At 56.8% G+C, this 19425-nt stretch overlaps 1 protein-coding gene across 8 annotated transcripts in view; it reads left to right on the top strand.

Annotated features, from left to right (window-relative positions):
- Window positions 1–18681, top strand: part of PLPP4 (phospholipid phosphatase 4) — a 40159-nt gene extending 21478 nt beyond the window's left edge. For 3 of the 8 annotated variants that reach the window (XM_081105167.1, XM_081105163.1, XM_081105161.1), the window contains 4 exons: window positions 5005–5068; window positions 6805–6929; window positions 15879–16049; window positions 18111–18681. In XM_081105167.1, coding sequence (XP_080961293.1) covers window positions 6848–6929; window positions 15879–16049; window positions 18111–18310 — 453 coding nt within the window. In that variant the 5' untranslated portion in view covers window positions 5005–5068; window positions 6805–6847 and the 3' untranslated portion in view covers window positions 18311–18681. The remainder of the gene's footprint in view (window positions 1–5004; window positions 5069–6804; window positions 6930–15878; window positions 16050–18110) is intronic. The other 5 variants (XM_081105162.1, XM_081105165.1, XM_081105168.1 and 2 more) reach the window with 3 other exon arrangements.
- The last annotated feature ends 744 nt before the right edge of the window (window positions 18682–19425 follow it).

Genomic DNA, 19425 nt, shown 5'->3' with positions numbered 1-19425 from the left:
TGCTCCCCAGGTCCCTGCAGGCTGCCCCCAAGGGTAAGGGATCCTCTTTGCAGCTGCACAGCATTCCATGGTGTGACTCTCCACAGCTCTTACCCACGCGTCTGCTGACGGGCACTCGGCTGTTTCCAGATCTCAGCTCTTGTACACGGTGCTGCGATGAGCATGGCGCACATGTTCGTTCTGATGGGGCTTCAGATTCCAGGATATCGTCCCAGAAGCGGGGTCGCTGGGTCAGAGGGCAGTTCCATGTTTAATTTTTGAGCAAACTCCAGACTGTCTGCCACAGTGGCGGACCCGTCTGCATCCACAGCCCTTGCCCTCACTGTTTCTTCATCTCCCCTCTGGTCTGAGACCCCAAGACCTGTGACTGTGGGGAAGGACCTCATGGTAATTTGCCGGCGGCTCTTGAGGTCTGGCTGTGGCGACGGCAGCAAGGAGCCCGCCGTGGCTTTCTCCGGGCTTTTTCACTCTCGGTGAGTCTTCCTGAGGCCGCATTTCGAACTTGCACCCCAGACCCGCCTCCTACACATCAACAGAGAAGGGGGAGGCGTCGGGGTCCTGGTGGCCTAACAGATGAGAGCCTGCCCTGGAGAAGTGATGGCGAGCCTCACGTTTTAAAAGCCCTGCTTCTCGGAAGCCTTAGGAACGGGGAGGAGGGGGGCTTTACAAAGCGAGGACGGGCCCGGCCTTGCGGCTCAGTGCTTGAGCGTCGACCTACGAACCAGGAGGTCACAGTTCCATTCCCGTCAGGGCACATGCCCAGGTTGTGAGCTTGATCCCCAGTGGGGGCGTGCGGGAGGAGCTGGTCCATGATTCTCTCTCATCATGGATGTTTCTCTCTCTCCCGCTCCCTTCCTCCCTGAGATCAATAAAAACATATTTAAAAAGCGAGGACAGAGACTAGGTGCAGCCTCCCAATGTCTGGAATTCAGGACTTTCCAGGGAGGGGCTTCGTGCCCAGGCCCCTTTCCTCGGGCACCTTCCGCAGACGGGACGCCACGCGCTCCCCTTCCCTGCGTGTCCAGTGGCCACCTCTGTGCATCCCTGCTGGACCAGAGGAGTGAGGCTGGGCCCACGCAGCTTCAGGCTTCAAGGGACACAGGCAGAGAACACTGTCCGTGTGACGAGAACCCCGTCTGGAAGGAGTGCTAACTCCCCAGCAGCAACGAAAGTGACCAGGGGCCTCGGAGCCTCTGGGACACTCATTGGTCAGCAAGTGCCCTCTGTTCAGGCCTCTTGCCGGCCAGCTCACAGCACGTGGCTTGGACTTTTGTCAGCAGACAGTCTGGCTGCTGGCTGACCTCTCGAGCCGGCAGTGCTGTGGGGTGCTGTCGACCAGCCCTCACACCAGACCCTCAAACCAGGTTGTCGTTAGTCAGGAAGCTCTCGGATCAGGTCACGCACTTCCTGCCTCTGAGCTCGGCTGTCTTCTCTCTGGTGCCTGTCGGTGAGAGGCCCATGCTGATGCCCTCGGGTGCTGTTCAGATGGAAATAATCACCGGTCCGGTCACTTCCAGAGTGAGGAGTCAGGCTGTGGTTCTGGCAGATTGTAGCTCACCATCGCTTTCATGAGGAGATGCCATCCGCCCTCGATATTGTCACCCCAGATCCCCCTCTTCTCTCCTTCGGGCTTTGGGGTCAGCAGTGAAGCTGCCGGCCATCGGGACGTGACATGCACAGTTTCCCGCTCGGCTACTTGGGTCTTTCAAAGACCTGCTCTGTGCAGGGCGAGCCCAGGGGTGCGGAGGTCGGGTGTGTGGGGTTCCGATTGACACCTCTCCTTGAAGTTCCCCGAGGCACCGGCAGCTCAGCTGGTGATGCTTCTTCTGGAGACTTTGTCTGTGCGAGAGGCCAGGCCAGGACCAGGTGGGAAGTCAGACCGGCTGGAGAACAGCAGGGCGCCCGCGGACCAGGTGTGGGGGAGACCCAGTCATGTCCGGGTGTCCTCACAGCCTGTCCGTGGTCATGGCTCCGGGACAAGCGGCATGAAGACAATCCAGGAATCCCTTCTCTGCCAAGGAGACCTTCCAGCGGGCCCCGAGCTTGCGGGAGGGCAGGAAGGCCAGCGCTTAGGGAGGAGGGTCTGTGCACGCGGGATGCAATCAGAGGGTTTCCCTGAGCTTCCCCCTCTCGGTTCCATTTCTGCGCCCCCCTCGCAGGCGTGGTGTCTAAGTGGTAGGACCACACGGCTGAGCCACCTGTGCCCCCCCCCCGCCCCTCGCCCCCCGCCTTTGAGATACGCAGTGCCCCCCTCACACTCGGGTGGTAAACCTTCCTCTGACAAGGAGCCCATTGGAACCGGCTGCTCCGTTCTCTCTGCTCCCACGACTTGTTACCAGCAGGTGGGTTTCCATGTGCACCTGCACCACTGCTCGTCCGCTCGCCTGCTGATGGCACGTGGGCTGCTTCCAGGTCTTGGCTGTTGTAACTAAGGCTGCGGTGAGCATGTGGTGCACACATTCTTTCCAAGAGGTGTTTGCGTTTCTTTGGATGTATTCCCAGAAGTGGGATCACTGGGTCATGCTGTTTCTTTTTCTTTTTTTCTTTAATTTTTGGGTTTTGTTAGTCTTCACCCGAGGATATTTTTCCATTGATTTTTTAGAGAAAATGGAAGGGAGAGGGAGAAACACAGAGAGAGACATCGGTGTGAGAGACACATCGATTGGTTGTCTCCTACATGCACCCTGGCCAGGGCTGGGGATCAAGCCTGCAGCCGAGAGGTAAGTGCCCTTGGCCGGAATCGAACACGAGACCCTTCAGTCCCCGGGCTGATGCTCTACCCACTGAGCCAAATCGGCCAGGGCTACTGTTTCATTTTTAATTTTTTGAGAGAAATCCATAGTTTTCCACACTGGCTGCACCAGTCTGCAGCCCCACCAATAGTACATGAGGGTTCCCTTTTCTCCACATCGTTGCCAACGCTTAATGTTGGTTGATTTATTGATGATGCCATCCTGACAGGTGTGAGGTGATAGATTCCTCAGCTGTAAAAAAGGAAATCTTACCTTTACGACAGCATGGATGCACCTGGAGAGCATTATGCGAAATGAAGGCAGTCAGTCAGAGAAAGACAAGCACCACAGAGTCTCACTCATGTGGGATCTAATGAACAAAATAGACAAATGAACAGGCGCATAGATACCGAGAGCAGCCTGACAGCTGTCAGAGGGGTGGGGGTTGGGTGAAAAAGGTGACGGGGTTGAGCAAAAAATAAATAAAACTGGTAGACACAGCAGTGCAGTGAGTACCAGAGGGAAGGCGGGGGTAGAGGAGGGTAAGCGGGGAGTAAATGGTGATGGGGAGACACTAGACTTTGGGTGGTGAACACTCCGCACGGCACACAGATGTGCACCTGAAACCTTTATAATTTTATTGACCAATGTCAGCCCAGCCCAACACAAACAAAAGGCCGCAGGCTTTCTCCAGCTCGTCCCTGTGCCCGCGGTGCCCCCTGGCCACTCCAAGCTCTCTGCTCGTAGGACAACAGGCTCGTTCCCTGATGACTGTGAACAGCTCTTTCCCAAAAATGTCCCCACGCGAATCTTGGCTCCCGTTGAGCCCTTTGTACTTGCAGAGGGAAGGGCAGCCCCTGTGCGTCGTCGTTCAGCAAAGCAAGGGGACGGCGCCCAAGGGCTCTCCGTGTGCCCGGCATCCGAGCTTCCGCACACGGACTCGTCACGTGTGAGGTCGCAATGAACACGGGCAGCTCCCTGACTCCGTCACGCGCATCCTCGGATGGCCTGTCCCTCACGCATCAAAGTCCTTCGGAGCTGGGAGAGCCCCCTGCTGTGTATTTTAGACGAAGTATTCCGGAATTCCTGGTGCTTTAGGCCAACTTTCTCAGAACCCACCAGATCGTGGGACTCCTCACCTCAGACACAGCGCCTGCTGGATAGCAGATGGGCAGCTGTTGGCAGGTGACAGGTCGACAGGAGGTAGTTGCCGCTATCAGACTGAAACGCTTCTGCACAGCAAAAGGAACCAACAACAAAACAAGAGGCAGCGGCCAAATGGGAGATGGTATTTGCAAACAGGAGCCCCGACAAAGGTTTAATATCCAAAGTATATAAAGAGCTCAAAGAACAACACCAGTCAGACAACCCAGAAAAAGAACGGCCATCGGGTGGGTCAACAAAGAACTTGTGTGCATAGACGCATAACCTGGGGGTGCAGACAGTGGGATGGTGAAGGCCTGGGAGGGGGCGGGGCGGGCGCCGGCTGGAAGAGTCAATGGGAAATAAAGGGAACATATGTACTACTTTCAAAATAACGATTTTAAAAAATGGCCATAGGACCTGAGCAGACACCTTTCCCAAGAAGACATACAAATAGCCTATCGATGTATGAAAAGATGTCCAACCTCACTAGCAATCGGGAATGTACATCAAAACTACAATGAGAAACCACCTCACACCTGTTAGAACAAGACAGGTAATAGCAAGGTTGTGGAGAACAGGGAACCCTCGTCCGTCCACTGCTGGTGGGAAGGGAGATGTGCAGTCTCTCTGCCAACCATACGGAGTCCCTCAAAAACCTGAATAGAGCTGCCACACGACCCAGCAGTCTGTACCCGAAACCTCTATGACCACATTAACCAACGTCACCCCAGTAAGTTTAATAAAATAAAAAGAATCGCCAAATGGGAGTGTCCTCATTTGCAGAAGGACATTCTCATGAGAACTGTAACTTAGAAGGCTGCAGAAGGAAGTGAGAAGTTCATGCTTCTCGCTCCCAGCAAAAGAAGCTGCCGGAGCAGCCTTACATCTGCCCGTGACGGACGGCCCCTCTGCGATTCTGGGCATCAGTCGAGGAGGAGATCGGTACCAGCTCAGGACTCGGGGTTTTTTGAGTTGCTCTCCAAAGTCCTGTCCTAATCACATTTTACTCGCCACCCAAATGTCCTGTTTTTAAAGCTGTTGGCTCGTCTTCCTACAGCCACAGAGGGTGATGACTTTGACTTGAGACCAGCCGGTGACTTTTCTGTCTGTTGGTTTTGTCCTATAGCCGTGTCCTTGGCTCTCGCTCTGAACGGCGTCTGCACAAACACCATTAAGCTCATCGTGGGCAGGTGAGTCCCCCAAAGAAACGGCTGGTGACGGGCGCCCAAGGCCACCTGTGCAGGCTCTGTGGCCGCGGGGAGGACGCAGCACGAGGCAGATGCCGGCTCTCCTGGTTCCCTCGGACGCTGTCCTGGGTTGTGTCCTCAGCACAGTCTTTCCTCCCCTTCGAATTCCGAGCCCCTGTCTCAGGAAGCGGGAGCCGGAGGTCGGTAGTAAAGGGATCCACCGACTCCACTTTCGGTGTTTCCAGTCTGTCCTGTGCTCCACCCACTCCCGGCTGCGTGTCGGTTTTGCCTCCAGAATCCGTGAGGTCACCCTCTGTTGTTCCCTCGGGATACAAGGGTGGATCGGCATCCGAGATGCTCTGACCCTCCTGGGAAGTGATTTCCGTTCTCCGTGTCGTGCCTTCTCCCCGCCTGCCTGGGAGGGCCGGTCTCTAGAGAACAGTCAAAAGGCTTGAATTCAAGACTTGCCTGGGCCCTGACCAGCTGTTGGCCTCAGGCAGGTTGTCTCCCCTCCCAGCACCTCGGCCTTTACTGACCACCCACCTGGGCAGGTGCGGGTCAGGCTCCGAGGGGGCAGGGAAGGGACCCCGTCAGGCAGGCGGTCCATGACCTGGGCTGCTGCGCCCACAAGCAGCCCCTTCTTAGAGCTGCCAGGGGCCCTGCTGAACTGCTGGTTCTCAGGCCTGGGCTGCTCGGAGGGTGTGGTTCAGACCTCTGAGAGATGACTGACATTGATTATTGGCTATTATTGATGATTACTGGGGCCTACCTCCTCGAGCTGGGGGTGTCCGTGAGCCACTGTGTATGAACGGTGCCCCGATGCGTGCGGAAAAGGGGCCCTGTGTTTGCAGCTGTGCCCACAGTGGCGTTACTGGGTTGACTCGATGAGAGGTGGTTGGCCATTGGCCATCGCACACCTGGGAGAAAACCCTCACTGGAACGAGGCGGAAAGGCAGGGTGAGGTGGTGGGTGCAGGAGCCCGTGCGGGGGGCGGGGGGCGGGGTTCGGAGCTGGCTGTGTGTCACCTGGAGGGGTGTTCCCTTTCGAAGCCTGCGTTCCGCACCTGCAAAGTGAAGATGCCCCAGGGGCTGCTGCAGCGTTGTCACAGGATCCGGGGACCGCACAGGTGTGCGCTCAGCACCGTCTGGTCCCCAGGCTGAGCTGAGCCAAGGCTGCGGCAGGAGGCCCGGGCCCTCCCACCACACTGCGTGGCGGGTACTCGCTCATGGACCGCGACCTTCGGGGTCCTCTCGGGGTCGCTGAGACCTGCTGTCTGCGGAGGGGCAGCCGGCCACTCAGAGTCCCAGTGAAGGGACAGGAGCCGCCCTGAGACCTGGATCCTGACGCAGCCTCAATGCAGGGCCTGGGCGGTGGGCGCTGACCTCACCAGCGCTGAGGGGGGCTCCTCCTGAACCTCGTGCCCCTCAGGCCTCACCTTGTAGGGAGTGGCCTCCCCTTGACAGACGTGGAAACAGGCTCAGGAGGCACTTGGCCTTCCCAAGGTCAGGACACTCGTAGGCGGCAGAGCAGGAGTCCAGCGGGGGTCCCTCTGACCCGAGGCCTAAGCTCTACCCTGTCTGTCCTGTGTGGGGCCCAGGGTGGGGCTGGGGTGTGGCGGGGGTGGGGGGGCTGGGGTGTGGCCGGAGGAGCTGGGTGTGGCCGGAGGGGCTGGCGGGGTCAGCTCAGGCTCGTGGTGACGGCAGCGTTTATATGGACTGTGTCCGTGGTGTCTTTTGTAGACCGCGCCCCGACTTCTTTCACCGCTGCTTTCCAGATGGGGTGATGAACGCGGAGATGCACTGCACGGGGGACCCCGAGCTGGTGTCCGAGGGCCGCAAGAGCTTCCCCAGCATCCACTCCTCCTGTAAGTGCCGCGGGACACGGCTCCCCCGCGGTCCCCGGTCGCCCTGCGGGGTCGGACGGCGGGGACAGTGAGGGCCGGAGTGTGGGGCGCGGTTCCCTGTCCTCACGGGGGGGGCGTCGGCTCCCAAACAGGACCTTCCGCCGGAGGGACAAGGGGTGGGCGAGGCTCCAGCATTTAGAAGCGTTGGTGCTGCTGCTGCGAGCCCGGCAGGTGTAGCACGGGACCTTCACCCGTGTCCGTGGGCTCAGGCGCGGGCGGTGCTCCCTGGGCCGCCGCCGGTAGCTCAGGGTTCGCTCGAGTGTGTTCCCTCGGAGACGGTACTGCGTGTGTCTGTGTGTGTCTGTGTGTGTGTCTGTGTGTCTGTGTGTGTGTCTGTGTGTGTGTGTGTCTGTGTGTGTCTGTGTGTGTCTGTGTGTGTCTCTGTGTGTGTCTGTGTGTGTCTGTGTGTGTGTGTGTCTGTGTGTGTCTGTGTGTGTCTGTGTGTGTGTGTGTCTGTGTGTGTCTCTGTGTGTGTCTGTGTGTGTCTCTGTGTGTGTCTGTGTGTGTGTGTCTGTGTGTGTCTGTGTGTGTGTCTCTGTGTGTGTGTCTGTGTGTGTGTATCTGTGTGTGTCTGTGTGTGTGTGTCTGTGTGTGTGTGTCTGTGTGTGTCTGTCTCTGTGTGTGTCTGTGTGTGTCTGTCTCTATGTGTGTGTGTCTCTGTATTTCTGTGTGTCTCTGTGTGTCTGTGTGTGTGTGTCTGTGTGTGTGTGTGTGTGTCTGTACCACACATATGTACACATGTGTACCTCCACACAATGTGTGATCTATTATAGATGTTCCAGCTGGGACCAGCCTTAAGGCCAAGACTAAATAGTGTGAATGAGGTGCAGGGAGGTGTGGTGGAGAGAGGGGTGCAGGGACATGTGTTGGAGAGAGGGGTGGAGGGAGGTGTGGGGAGAGGGGTGCAGGGAGGTGTGGGGAGAGGGGTGCAGGGAGGTGTGGGGAGAGGGGTGCAGGGAGGTGTGGGGAGAGGGGTGCAGGGAGGTGTGGGGAGAGGGGTGCAGGGAGGTGTGGAGAGAGGGGTGCAGGGAGGTGTGGTGGAGAGAGGGGTGCAGGGAGGTGTGGTGGAGAGAGGGGTGCAGGGAGGTGTGGTGGAAAGAATGGGACTTGGAAGGTTGGCAGTGCCCGGCCCTGCCTGGCATCAGCTCTGTGACAACCTCCCTGTGGGAAGTGGGGAGATGACGCCTGTTCTTGTGGGTGAGGGTTGGGATAAGCCAGTCGTCAGCAAACCACGGCTCGCAAGCCACATGCGGCTCTTTGGCCCCTTGAGTGTGGCTCTTCCACAAAATACCAACTTCTGCGCATGGGCCACGAAGTTTCAATCGCACTTTACGTGCGCGCCCGCATGTGGTATTTTGTGGAAGAGCCACACTCAAGGGGCCAAAGAGCCGCATGTGGCTCGCGAGCCGTGGTTTGCCGACCACGGGGATAAGCGATGCTGACCCCAGCGTTCCTGCAGCGCCCGCCGTTCCTAAGCGTTCGGGTGCACTGTCTTATTTGATCCTCTCGTATGTCCGGCACTTGGTGTGGCCCTTTAAATGGATGTCATTGTCCGTGTTGCTGTTCAGTGTCAGAGCCGAGGTCCAGGCTGTCCTGCGCGTTCGCTTTGTCATAGTCACTGAAGGGCTTCATGCCGGACGCAGCGCCAGGCACTGGGGACACAACGGTAAACAAGATGCATCAGGCCTGGCCGCGTGGCTCAGTGGTTGAGCGTTGACCCATGAGCCCCTCCTCACCCCCATGGGCAACATTGTGTGGGTCCCTCTGGCTGTTTCAGACCTTTGGCTTTTAGCTCAGACTTCCAATTTGGGCCCAAAGATCGTTCAGGATATTACGTGTATTCTGAAAGTGAAAGCTCACATCACCACATGTCCTCTGTGATAGACATCTTCTGGGATATGGGTAGATTCATGGATTGATAAATGGGTGAAAGGAAGGAGAGAAATCAATCCATCAATCAATTGATCGATCAATCATGAGCCAACAGTGTTTCAGAAAACCCTCCTCTGGAAAGTGTCCAAGCCCTGAGTGGGTGCCCGACCTCAGCTGGTGCAGCCGTAGGAACATACGGCCTTTCTTTGTGCTTCTCTGACCCGTACCTGGTGTGCGCGTCCTCAGAAAGATGTGTTCTTCCTTTCCCTTTTGCATAAAACTCAGAAACATCCCTGAGTAATGGCCCTCGGGGTCTCCAGCCGCCGTCTCCCTCCCGGCTCGCTCCGAGGGCCTGGGCTGCCTCTCCCGCCTGCTGGCTGCTTGGGAAATCAGAGTCACTTCGGTGGTAGCTGGACCCAGCTTCGTTAGGAGGCGAAGTCGCCGGAGGACACGACACCGCTCTCTCCCCAGCCGAGTCGGGGGTGTGGGTGGCAGGGCTGGGCCACCTTGGGGAGTCAGGACTAACAGGACCCACTGCCCCAGACCTGCCCCAGCTGAGTGAGGGGCGTCCCCGGTCCCAGCAGCCCGGTCCCAGGGACACTCGGCATCTGCGGCAGCAGCACCTTGTGGCTCCCACTGCTCCCCGGCTCGTTCTTGCCTGTAGACGCCGAGGTGGAGGTGCGGGGGCGCCAGGGCCCCGTGGTGGTGAGCGGGCCTGCGGGTCCCTGGAACGTACCGTTTCCTCACTCTGCCCCGGGGAGGGGGTCGAGGCAGTGCAGTGCGAAGGCTGCTGGACGGAGGCTTGGCTGTCCTTCAGCTTCGCGTGTAAATCCTTCCCGGGAATGACCCTTGGACCTGGGCCACCTTCCGACGCCCAGGTGCACACGTGCCGTCTTCCTCTTCCGTCCTCTCACGTGGAGGCCCCCGGCGCCTCGCGGCTCCTCCGTGGCTCCGGCCTTGAGACTGGGCTGAGCGTCCCTCAGAGCAGCCGAGCAGCTTCTTGAATAATTCACCGGGAATCTAGTCTGGGGCTCCCCAGCCAGGCTGGAGCGAGTTGAGTTTTCTCTCCGTGTGAGTCCGGGTTCTCCTGAGAAGCAGAACCAATGGTGTAGCTATAATGAGATTCACTGTGAGGACGTTTAATAAATAATTCATGTAATTATGGAGGCTGAGATGTCCCGGGATCTGCCGTCTGTAGACCGGGTGCAGGAGAGCTGGGGGTAAGTTCCAGTTTGGGTTCAAGGCCCAAGAACCAGGTGCTGATGGCGAGGGTCCCAGTCCAGGGGCACGAGGCGGCTTTCCAGCTCACACTCCCCAGCAGGAGACGAAGTTTCTCCCTTCCTCCACCTCATTTCAGAGCGGAAGGGAGAGGGCGAGAGAGAAACATCAGTGATGAGAGAGAACCATTGATCGGCTGCCTCCTGCACGCCCCCTACTGGGAATCAAGCCCGCCACCCGGGCATGTGTCCTGACCGGGAATCGAACCCTGACCTCCACCTCCTGGTTCATAGGTCAGCTCTCAACCACTGAGCCACGCCGGCCGGGCCATAGGCCCAGCACTTAACCAGGGTCAGGACGCTGGCTTCCGAGAGCTCCCGGTTGCCCTGCTCTCCTCCAAGGCTGTTTCCTGCCGGACGCTCTCGCTAATGCCCTGTGACTCCCGCTCCTTCCACCTCCCGACTTTATACACCGCGATGCCTCCGGGTCCCCTCCAGCTTCTCCTCCGAGAGTCTGTTCCTTTCCTGACATTCCTCACGGTTTGTAATCACTTCTATTTCTACTTCTGCTAAAGCCAAGAACCAAGCCTGTCTCCTTGTTCAGCTGAGCGTCATACCTGGCCAGCTCTGTAGCAGGGAGTGAATACATGTTTGTCGAAAGAACACCTTTACGGTAGAATCCTTAACCTCCTAGCCCCGTGGAGATGTGGATGGTCGCTGTTTTTCGAGGATGTGTGTGTCTTGTGACGTTCGCCTATTTTTCTAGATCCTGGCAGGTCAGGTTCTTCGTTTTGGACAAAACCTTGCATTGAGTTAGGGAATAAAGTCATCTTCCTCTAGACCAGCGGTTCTCAACCTGTAGGTCGCGACCACTTTGGCAGTCGAACGACCATTTCACAGGGGTCACCTAAGACCATCAGAAAACACATATATGATTACATATTGTTTTTGTGATGAATCACTATGCTTTAATTATGGTCAATTTGTAACAATGAAATTGGGCGTCACCACAACATGAGGAACTGTGTTAAGGGGCCGCGGCATTAGGAAGGTTGAGAACCACTGCTCTAGACTCAGGCCCTTGGCTGCCTTGACTCCATGGCCTTTCACGGAATCCCAGCCTCTTGCTCTAACAAGTGAAACACTGAAGCCGAGATCAGGGCGATGCATCCCCCTCTCCCCGGGGAGGTCGGACTCTGACTGGGTCACAGGGTGTTCACACTTTGCATCGCGTTCCGTCGTCGTGGGCATTGAGGAGTCGCCCCTCCCCCTTCTGGGGCTCCCCACGCGCCCACCGTGCTCATTCCCAGGAGAGCTCCTGGCTGGCGGGCCAGTGGGCGTGTGGACTGAACTGACGAGTAGCTGCTGCAGCGGTTGCTTTTTCTTTAAAACAAACACACAGAATTGACTGAAACCATGACCTGCTGTCCCCTGAGCCTCATTCCCCACGGGGAGGGTTTGCTCAGTGATTGGAAGGCTGTCAGCTCCGCCGGCTTCCGAGTCTGCCCGAGGGGCAGTGCCAGGCGGGAGCCAAGGAGCTGGTGCAGTCCCTGCACTCACTCCATCGGCTCCCACCTGGCAGCTACCTGCTGGGACAGACTCGGAAGCCGGCGGAGCTGAATGTGAGGGGCCAGACATCAGGTTCTCGACACCCAGTTACTGTTACCTGCTCTCTGCAGTTGGGATGCACGGGGGAGGGGAAGGTCAGTATACAGTGAAGAGTAGGTCGCCTCTGACGTCAACCAGCGCCTCCTCCAGCCCTGGACGGAGCGTCTGGGATGTTCCGGGGAAGCACCCGATCGCCCACAAGCTCGTCTTAATCCTCAGGAAAACACTCTGAGGAGACATTCCCATTGATCCCAGGTTGCCGGTGAGACCACAGGTCAGGGATCTGCCCAAGGCCACATGAGTGTGGGTGGGGAAGCCAGTCCTCCGCTGCAGGACACTTTGGTTGCTTCCATGTCTTGGCCACCGTGAATAATGTGGCAGTGAACACGGGGACGCGGGGGGGGGGGGGGGGTGGGGGGGCGCGGGGATTTCTATTGAGGCTTCATCATGGAGGCTGATTAAGTCTTCATTTTCTCCCAGCCCCTCCCCCGCTCTGGAGAATGGGGGATTGGGCTGAAACTCCAAGCTTCTCATCACCTGGTCTTACGGTGACCGGCCTCCATTCAGGACACACCCAGGCACCCAGCCACAGTCGCCTCATTTGGATAAAAGCTGTTCCCAGTGCTCGTATCACTTAGGTTTTAGGAGCTCTCTGCCAGGAACCGAGGGCAGAGACCAATAGATGGTTGTTATCTCACACCTTCCCTCCTGTGTGGGCTCAAGTCCCCAGTCAAGGCAGCCTGGGGTCTGATCAGAAGGATTGTTTTTTCCCAACAAACCAAAGTGCAGGTGGCACAACAGCTCACAAAAGGCAGGTGCCTTTGAGGCCATCTCCTCAGCTGGTGGCTGGGCAGTGTCGGTCATTACTGTTTCAAGGACTCCTGAGGTCCCTGCACCCCCAGGAGAGGGTACATAAAGGGCTGCTGTCTTCGTAGTTGTTTCTTGAACATGTGCATTGCCATTCGAATCTTGCCATCACTTTTATGTTCTACTAAGGCCTTTGGAAGTAAAATGCAATTATTTTTCATAAAAATGTTATCTTTATGTAATCCTGCTCAGGCTCTCAGTAGCTCCCCTAACGTTGATATGGAACAGGGTAATTCCTCCCTTCTGAAGCCTTGTTCTTATATTTATGTTTCTGATCATTGTGGCACATCATCAAGACGGGGAAACGCAAAGGTTGTCCTGGGGATTGAAACTGCTTCCCATCTTGGTGACCGTTCGTAACTCTCTCTAGGGTAAGGAGTAGCATCTAATAAGAATTTTTCATTGAGTAGTGCAGGGTGAAGGGAGGGGGCAGAGTGGCTCTGTCATTTCAAAGTCCTAATCCTCCCGGGCAAGGCCTTGCCCACTCCCAGGACCACAGGGTTGACCAAAGGGCACCACCTTCTCCCCCTAAAGCCGTTCTCCCCTGTTCCTCATGCTTCCTCAGCGCCTTTGTGCATTGTGCCCAGGTGGGATTATTTTTTCCCAGAACAAAGTCCTCTTTGAAGATGCAAACTGGTGTCACAGAGGAGTTTATTGTCTGCTTTTTTGTCTGTTTGCATTTCTTGCCTCTGATATTTGCTTTCAGGCTAATTACCAGCATTTAGTTCCTTTTCCCCTTTGCTCACTCTCAAACAAGACTGCACCATCATTTCCATTCTGAGATGGAAATCTCACGTGGCTCAGGTAGCTTAAGCGTCGCCCTGCCTAGAGCAGGGGATGAAGGGCATGCCCTTCTGTGGCCATGTATGTCTTTCTGCCTCTAGGACGGTGGCCTGTTGCAGGGATACCTAACTGCCAGTCATGTGTGTTCATTCAGCTCCGTGGATTGAATGAAGCTGCTCTTCCCTCTGTATTAACTCAGCTCTGATGGCCACGCGCCTACAGGGGTATGAAAAACAAACGGGCAGTTAGCAGTCCTGTGACTGCATTCTGCCAAGGAATCCTATGATTTTTTTTCTTTTCTGTTTAGAAATAATTCACAGTTGTTGGTGGTTTTTTAAAAATACGTTTTTACTGATTTTTAGTGAGAAGGGAAGGGAGAGAGATAGATAGAAGCAGCAATGAGAGAGAGAAACATCATCGATCAGCTGCCTTATGCATGCCCCCTGCTAGGGATGAACCCACAACTGGGCATGTGCCCAGACTGTGAATCGAACCAGCAACCTCTTGGTTCATGGTAGATGCTCAACCACTGAGCCACACCAGCCGGGCAGTTCATTTTTTTAAGGGCAGCATTAACCTTCAGTAAATACTAGTAATTTGACTACCTGAGCCTCTATTTCTCATCCATAAAATGGACCTATTAAATTACATCAGGACCCAAATCATTTCCCCTAAATTATCTAGTTGGATTAATTGATATTTTTTTAGGTTGTTGAATTATTGCCATCAATAATTGCAATGAACTCTTGTCTTTAAAAGACATTTTAAAGGAATTATTGGTGTGAGATTAAGAAGATTTCAAGGATTTTGAGAATTCTCTTCAACCCAGCAAAGACAGGCTTTGTTTCCTACATCAGAGCACAAGTGTCTCATGGCTGAGCGTTTAGAGAAGCGAGATTTTTTTTTGAAAAGTTACTGTGCATACTGAGTCTACTCTGCAGTTTTCATCAAGATTTTTCCTTGAAACTTGAACTCTGCTGGGTCGCTACATCGGACGCTAATGAACTTGTGTTTGTCTCATGAGGAAGAAATCACTGCCTTGGCGGGTTGCTGCGTTGACTGGGTTCACCTGTAGATGCACCGTAGACCCGCCTTCTCAGATTTGTAACCGTCTTCTTTCACCCTCTTGTTGAAAGTGAAATCCCTTAATATCCTAGAATACTAGTGAATAGAGCTTGTCGTAAAAAAGGAAAACAGAACAAGCGTGTTAGCTGGGCTAAACTATGGACTGAGAAACCGTGAAATTAAAACTATGATTGAGAAACTGACCACATTAAGGGATTTGGGGCCACGGGGCATGAAAACAGGTTCGGAAAGTGAAATTTGTTTCTGAAGAATCTTGGAGAAAAGCAGGCCTGGCCTCCTGGCTGTCTGTCCCTCTCATCTCATCGAGAGCTTCGGGCGTTCTGCAGAGTGGGGTGGGGAAGATATCTCTGATTCATCTCAGGAGCCTTCAAGTTTGTTTATTTTACCAGCTGGGATCGTTCTGCATCTGCTGAGAGCCCCCAGGGCCTCAGAATGATGAGATCTTGAGAACCTGGCTCTGGAATTCTCTCTAAGCAAGCATTGCAGTTACATAACTCAGGAGCACAGATTGCACGGGAGCCCTTGCAAAGGCTTCTCTGTCAGGATGGAACTTTCCAGACCTGAGGCTGTGCACAGCGGTGGTTACTGCAGTCAGCAATGTGAGGAGCTTGGTCAATAGGTCCCAAGCACTGTGCTGGCAATTTACAATTTCTCATAGACTAACCCCAGGGCCACTCTGTGAATGGTGTGCTAACTGAGGCCTTGAAGGGGAGCTCACAGTTGTAAATGGCAGAGCTGAGTACCACACCTGCTTGGTGTGTCTCAGGAACCCATGCTCCTCAACAGGATGGATGGATGATGGATGGATGGATGGATGGATGATGGATGGATGCATGCATGCATGGATGGATGGATGATGGATGGATGCATGCATGCATGGATGGATGGATGATGGATGCATGCATGGATGGATGGATGGATGATGGATGGATGCATGCATGCATGGATGGATGGATGATGGATGGATGGATGCATGCATGCATGGATGGATGGATGATGGATGGATGGATGCATGCATGCATGGATGAATGGATGATGGATAGGTGGATGAATGGATGATGGATGGATGGATGATGGATGGATGCATGCATGCATGGATGGGTGCATGCATGCATGCATGCATGGATGAATGGATGATGGATAGGTCGATGAATGGATGATGGATGGATGCATGGATGATGGATGGATGGATGAATGGATGATGGATGGATGGATGGATGGATGGGTGGGTGGATGGATGGTTGGATGGATGGATGAATGGATAGATAAAATAGAATAGATTTGGTCACATGCAAGCCTGGGAGGGCATTCTCATGGTTGAGAGCTTCATACCAGCCTAGTTCTAGCAGAGCACAGGTTGCCTAGATGGCGCCAGTGCCAGCCTGGGGGAGAGCATGATGACAGACAGGTGCCTGGGTGCTCTGCATCCCTGCCACTCACCACCTGCCAGGTAACCCCTGCTGTTTCTCTTCGGCAGTTGCCTTTTCAGGCCTGGGCTTCACCACGTTCTACCTGGCCGGCAAGCTGCACTGCTTCACAGAGAGCGGGCGGGGGAAGAGCTGGCGGCTGTGCGCCGCGATCCTGCCCCTGTACTGCGCCATGATGATCGCGCTGTCCCGCATGTGCGACTACAAGCACCACTGGCAAGGTGAGCCCTCCCTCCTCCTCCTCTGCCCAGGTGCTGCTCCTCCTGCAGCCCAGGTGCTGCTCCTCCTCTGCCCAGGTGCTGCTCCTCCTGCTCTGCCCAGGCCTGTGGGACGCCCGTCTCACCTCTTCCAGCGTTTGTGCCAGTGGTGGTGAGGCAGCAGGAAGGGCGGGGAAACCCCAGCCGCACAGCCCTCAGCTGTCTTTCCCTCGTCACTCGTTAGGAAGCAGCAGCGCCAAGATGTGGGGAGCTGTGTTCATCCCACTCTCATCTATTAGGGGAACCAGGGAGGCTCAGGTTTGCCGGTGGAGAAGGGACCAACCCGGAGCCTGGGGCTGCCGCAGAGGGTGGGGGGAGGGGGCAGCCAGCGGCCTGACGGAGATAGATGAGTTGTTGCTTTTCTGTGGTGACTGAGCTGCCCAGCGACCGTGGGCGGGGCCATCCATCATGATGAGAACTCGTGTGTAGCCCACGGGCATCAGCAAAGCCCGAGGCGGCTTCGTGTAGACATCCGTTAACATGAATATGATGAGAGTTTTATGACTCCATTTCTATTTCGATTTGAGTAGCTGTGCCCAGTGTGGGAGTTCTTCTTGCAAAGTTCCTCTGGCTTCTCGATGACAGTTCAGTCCCGTAAACAGCCATCGTCTCCCAGGCCTTGCTCGGGGTCTCATGCCACTCCCCAGTCCATGGGCAGCAGACGGCTCGTCCAGGGGGTACTCCCCTCTGCTCCCCGTGGTTTTCCCTGGTTTCTCTTCCTGGTTCTGTGTCCTAAACATTTCCAGAATCAACGTTCCCTTCCCCGTCCAGTGCAAACCTCTGTTGCTTGTTGCCTGGATCATTGCGATGCCTCCCTACCAGGCACTGAGTGGTGGGTGTGGGGTCTAAAGAGATGCACAGACAGTAGCCCGGGAGCCAGTGGGGCCCCGGCTCGAGCTGAGGGTTCACCTGAGCCCGGAAGGGAATGGGAGACCTGCTCGGGCCCACACGGGGAGCCTGGCCGACTTACATCCTGTGGGATCACAGATACCGCCCCTCGGGGGCCAGATGGGCCTGCCTTCTGTCTCTCAAGTGGCTAAGCCTCTCCTTCTTCTGGCTGGAAGCCTGCGGGGGCCTCCCTGCCTCCATTTCTCACGTCCCCTGGTGGCGCCTGCTCGCCCTGCAGGGCCGGCCTGCGGGTGGCATCCTCGGCGGCACTCCCCTGGTCCAGCCTGGCCAGGCCACCCCAGGGTGACTTCGCAGACGGCACTTGTCCCTCGTGGCAGGTGTCACCTAAGACCTGCGTGGAGGCTCAGAGGAATGTGAGGCCCGGGGTCAGCCTGCTGTGTGGACAGCAGAAGGGCAAGCAAAGCATTAGGGACTGCTCAGCCCTGGTTAGTAGCCACCGAGGTAGGAGGGGAGGGTGAGACTCTGAGAGGGAACAGTGACCCCTGCAGCCCATCCCTGCCCCCGGTGCCTGTGGGGGAGGAAGGAATTTTCCTCTGCCCTTCTAGGTTCCTTCCTCGGGTCTAGTGATTAAACCAGCGTGAGGCAGATTAACATGAGAAAATGACCACATTTAATTACATACGTACGGGGACCCACATGCATGAGAGAGTTAGAGGCCCCACATACATGGAGATTCAGAGACAGAAAGGTAAGATGAGGTGTACATGACATTCTGAGCTAAGGATGAGGTAAGGCATTGACCCTCAGAGAGGAAGGGAGAGGGATAGAGAGAGGCATCGATCGCTGCCTCCTGCACACCCCACGCTGGGGATCGAGCCCACGACCTGGGCCTGTGCCCTGACCGGGAATCGAACCCTGACCTCCTGGTTCACGGGTCAATGCTCAACCACTGAGCCACGCCGGCCGGGCTCCAGGACACATTCTGAAGGGATGTTTAAGGTCTAGGACAGTTTGCAGAGCCTCCAGGTTATTCCTCTGGTGCAGTTTCTCTCCCTGGAGGCTGTCGGGGCCCAGCCAGCAAGTGGCTCCTGGAGCACGTGCCCCCGGGAGACACACGTGGCCCCATCTGAAGGGCTCACCATCGTCACCCTCCCACGTGTGCTCTCTCCTGCCTAGACTCATTCGTGGGCGGCGTCATCGGCCTCCTGTTCGCCTACATCTGCTACCGGCAGCACTACCCGCCTCTGGCCAACACGGCTTGTCACACACCCTACGTCAGCCTCCGGGTGCCGGCCTCGCTGAGGAAGGAGGAGGTGCCGGCGGCTGACAGCGCGCCCAGCCTGCCCCCGGAGGGCGCCACCGAGGGCCCGGTGTGACCAGGGCTCAGGAGGTGGACGTGAGCTGGCACCTCTCCCACCGACGTCGTCACACGCGAGGTTCCTGCCGTGTTCCCACCCGTGTTCCTCAGTCCTGCCTCCGTGTCGCCGCCGGCTCCCGCCACTTCAGATGTCGACCTTCCACTTTCTTGGATTCGCAGAGGAAGGACATGGGACCTCCCGGGAGGGGGACGGGGACGAGGCTGGGGTGGGGGGTGCAGCGCGGTCAGTTCTGCTGCCGGAAGGTTCGCTGTCGCGGCCACTCCCTGTGTTTTCGTGGTTGTGAAACATAATAAACCTCCCACGTGGAAGACAGGAGGCGGGGTCGTGGCAGGTGCGCGGGTTTCCCAGGCGAGGGGCGGGGGGTGGTGCTGTGGCCTCGCTCGGCCTTGCGTCGTGGCCCCGGGGCCGAGCCCGTCTCCTGAAGACCCACTGACCCCACAGCGTCCTCAGCAGGCGGCCTGAGCCCGTGGCATCGGAAGTGGCTCCGTGTGTGGGGACCAGCGCAGAGGCCTCCGGGCTCAGAGCTGCAGGTGGAGGCAGAGCCGGCTCAGCCCAGGCTCACGGTGGGCTGTGTGGACAGGCCCTGCCCTCCCCCAGCCCCTGGTCCCCGGCCCCCGGCCCCTGGCCCTCGCTCTCGGGTGCAGGTGGTTTTCTTGTTGGTCTGATGACCGTCCTACCTGCCTCCTGCGGCTCCTGAGTCAGATTCCGGGACGGCGAGCGGGAACCGTGAGCCCTCACTCCAGGGGACCCTCGGCCTCCGTGGCCCCCGAGGGACAGGATGTGGAGGAGGCTGGTCAGAGGGTGACCTCTCCCAGGGAGGGAGGCGTCTCCACAACGAGTGCTCGCTCACTTGTGGTTGAGATTTCCGTCAGCTCGCTGTGTGCTGTGGGACCGCCACGGGCTCCTCCCCATCAGCGACCCCATCGTTGGAGCATGAGTCACTCTCTAGGTCCTGCCTTCAGATACGCCTCGCACGCCACCCCCACCGCCTCGCACGCCACCCCCACCTGGGGCCCCCTCGGCCGAGCGGCCCCCCTCACTGTGGCCCCCGTGTCACCCACTGTGTGACGCCTCCTGCCGCACGTCCGCCTGCTCCCTCATCGTCTCCCCTC

Source organism: Myotis nattereri, assembly GCF_964212035.1.
Source record: "Myotis nattereri genome assembly, chromosome: 13".
Taxonomy (NCBI): domain Eukaryota; kingdom Metazoa; phylum Chordata; class Mammalia; order Chiroptera; family Vespertilionidae; genus Myotis; species Myotis nattereri.
Note: the sequence above shows the minus strand (reverse complement) of the source record. Positions and strands in the feature narration are given on the sequence as shown.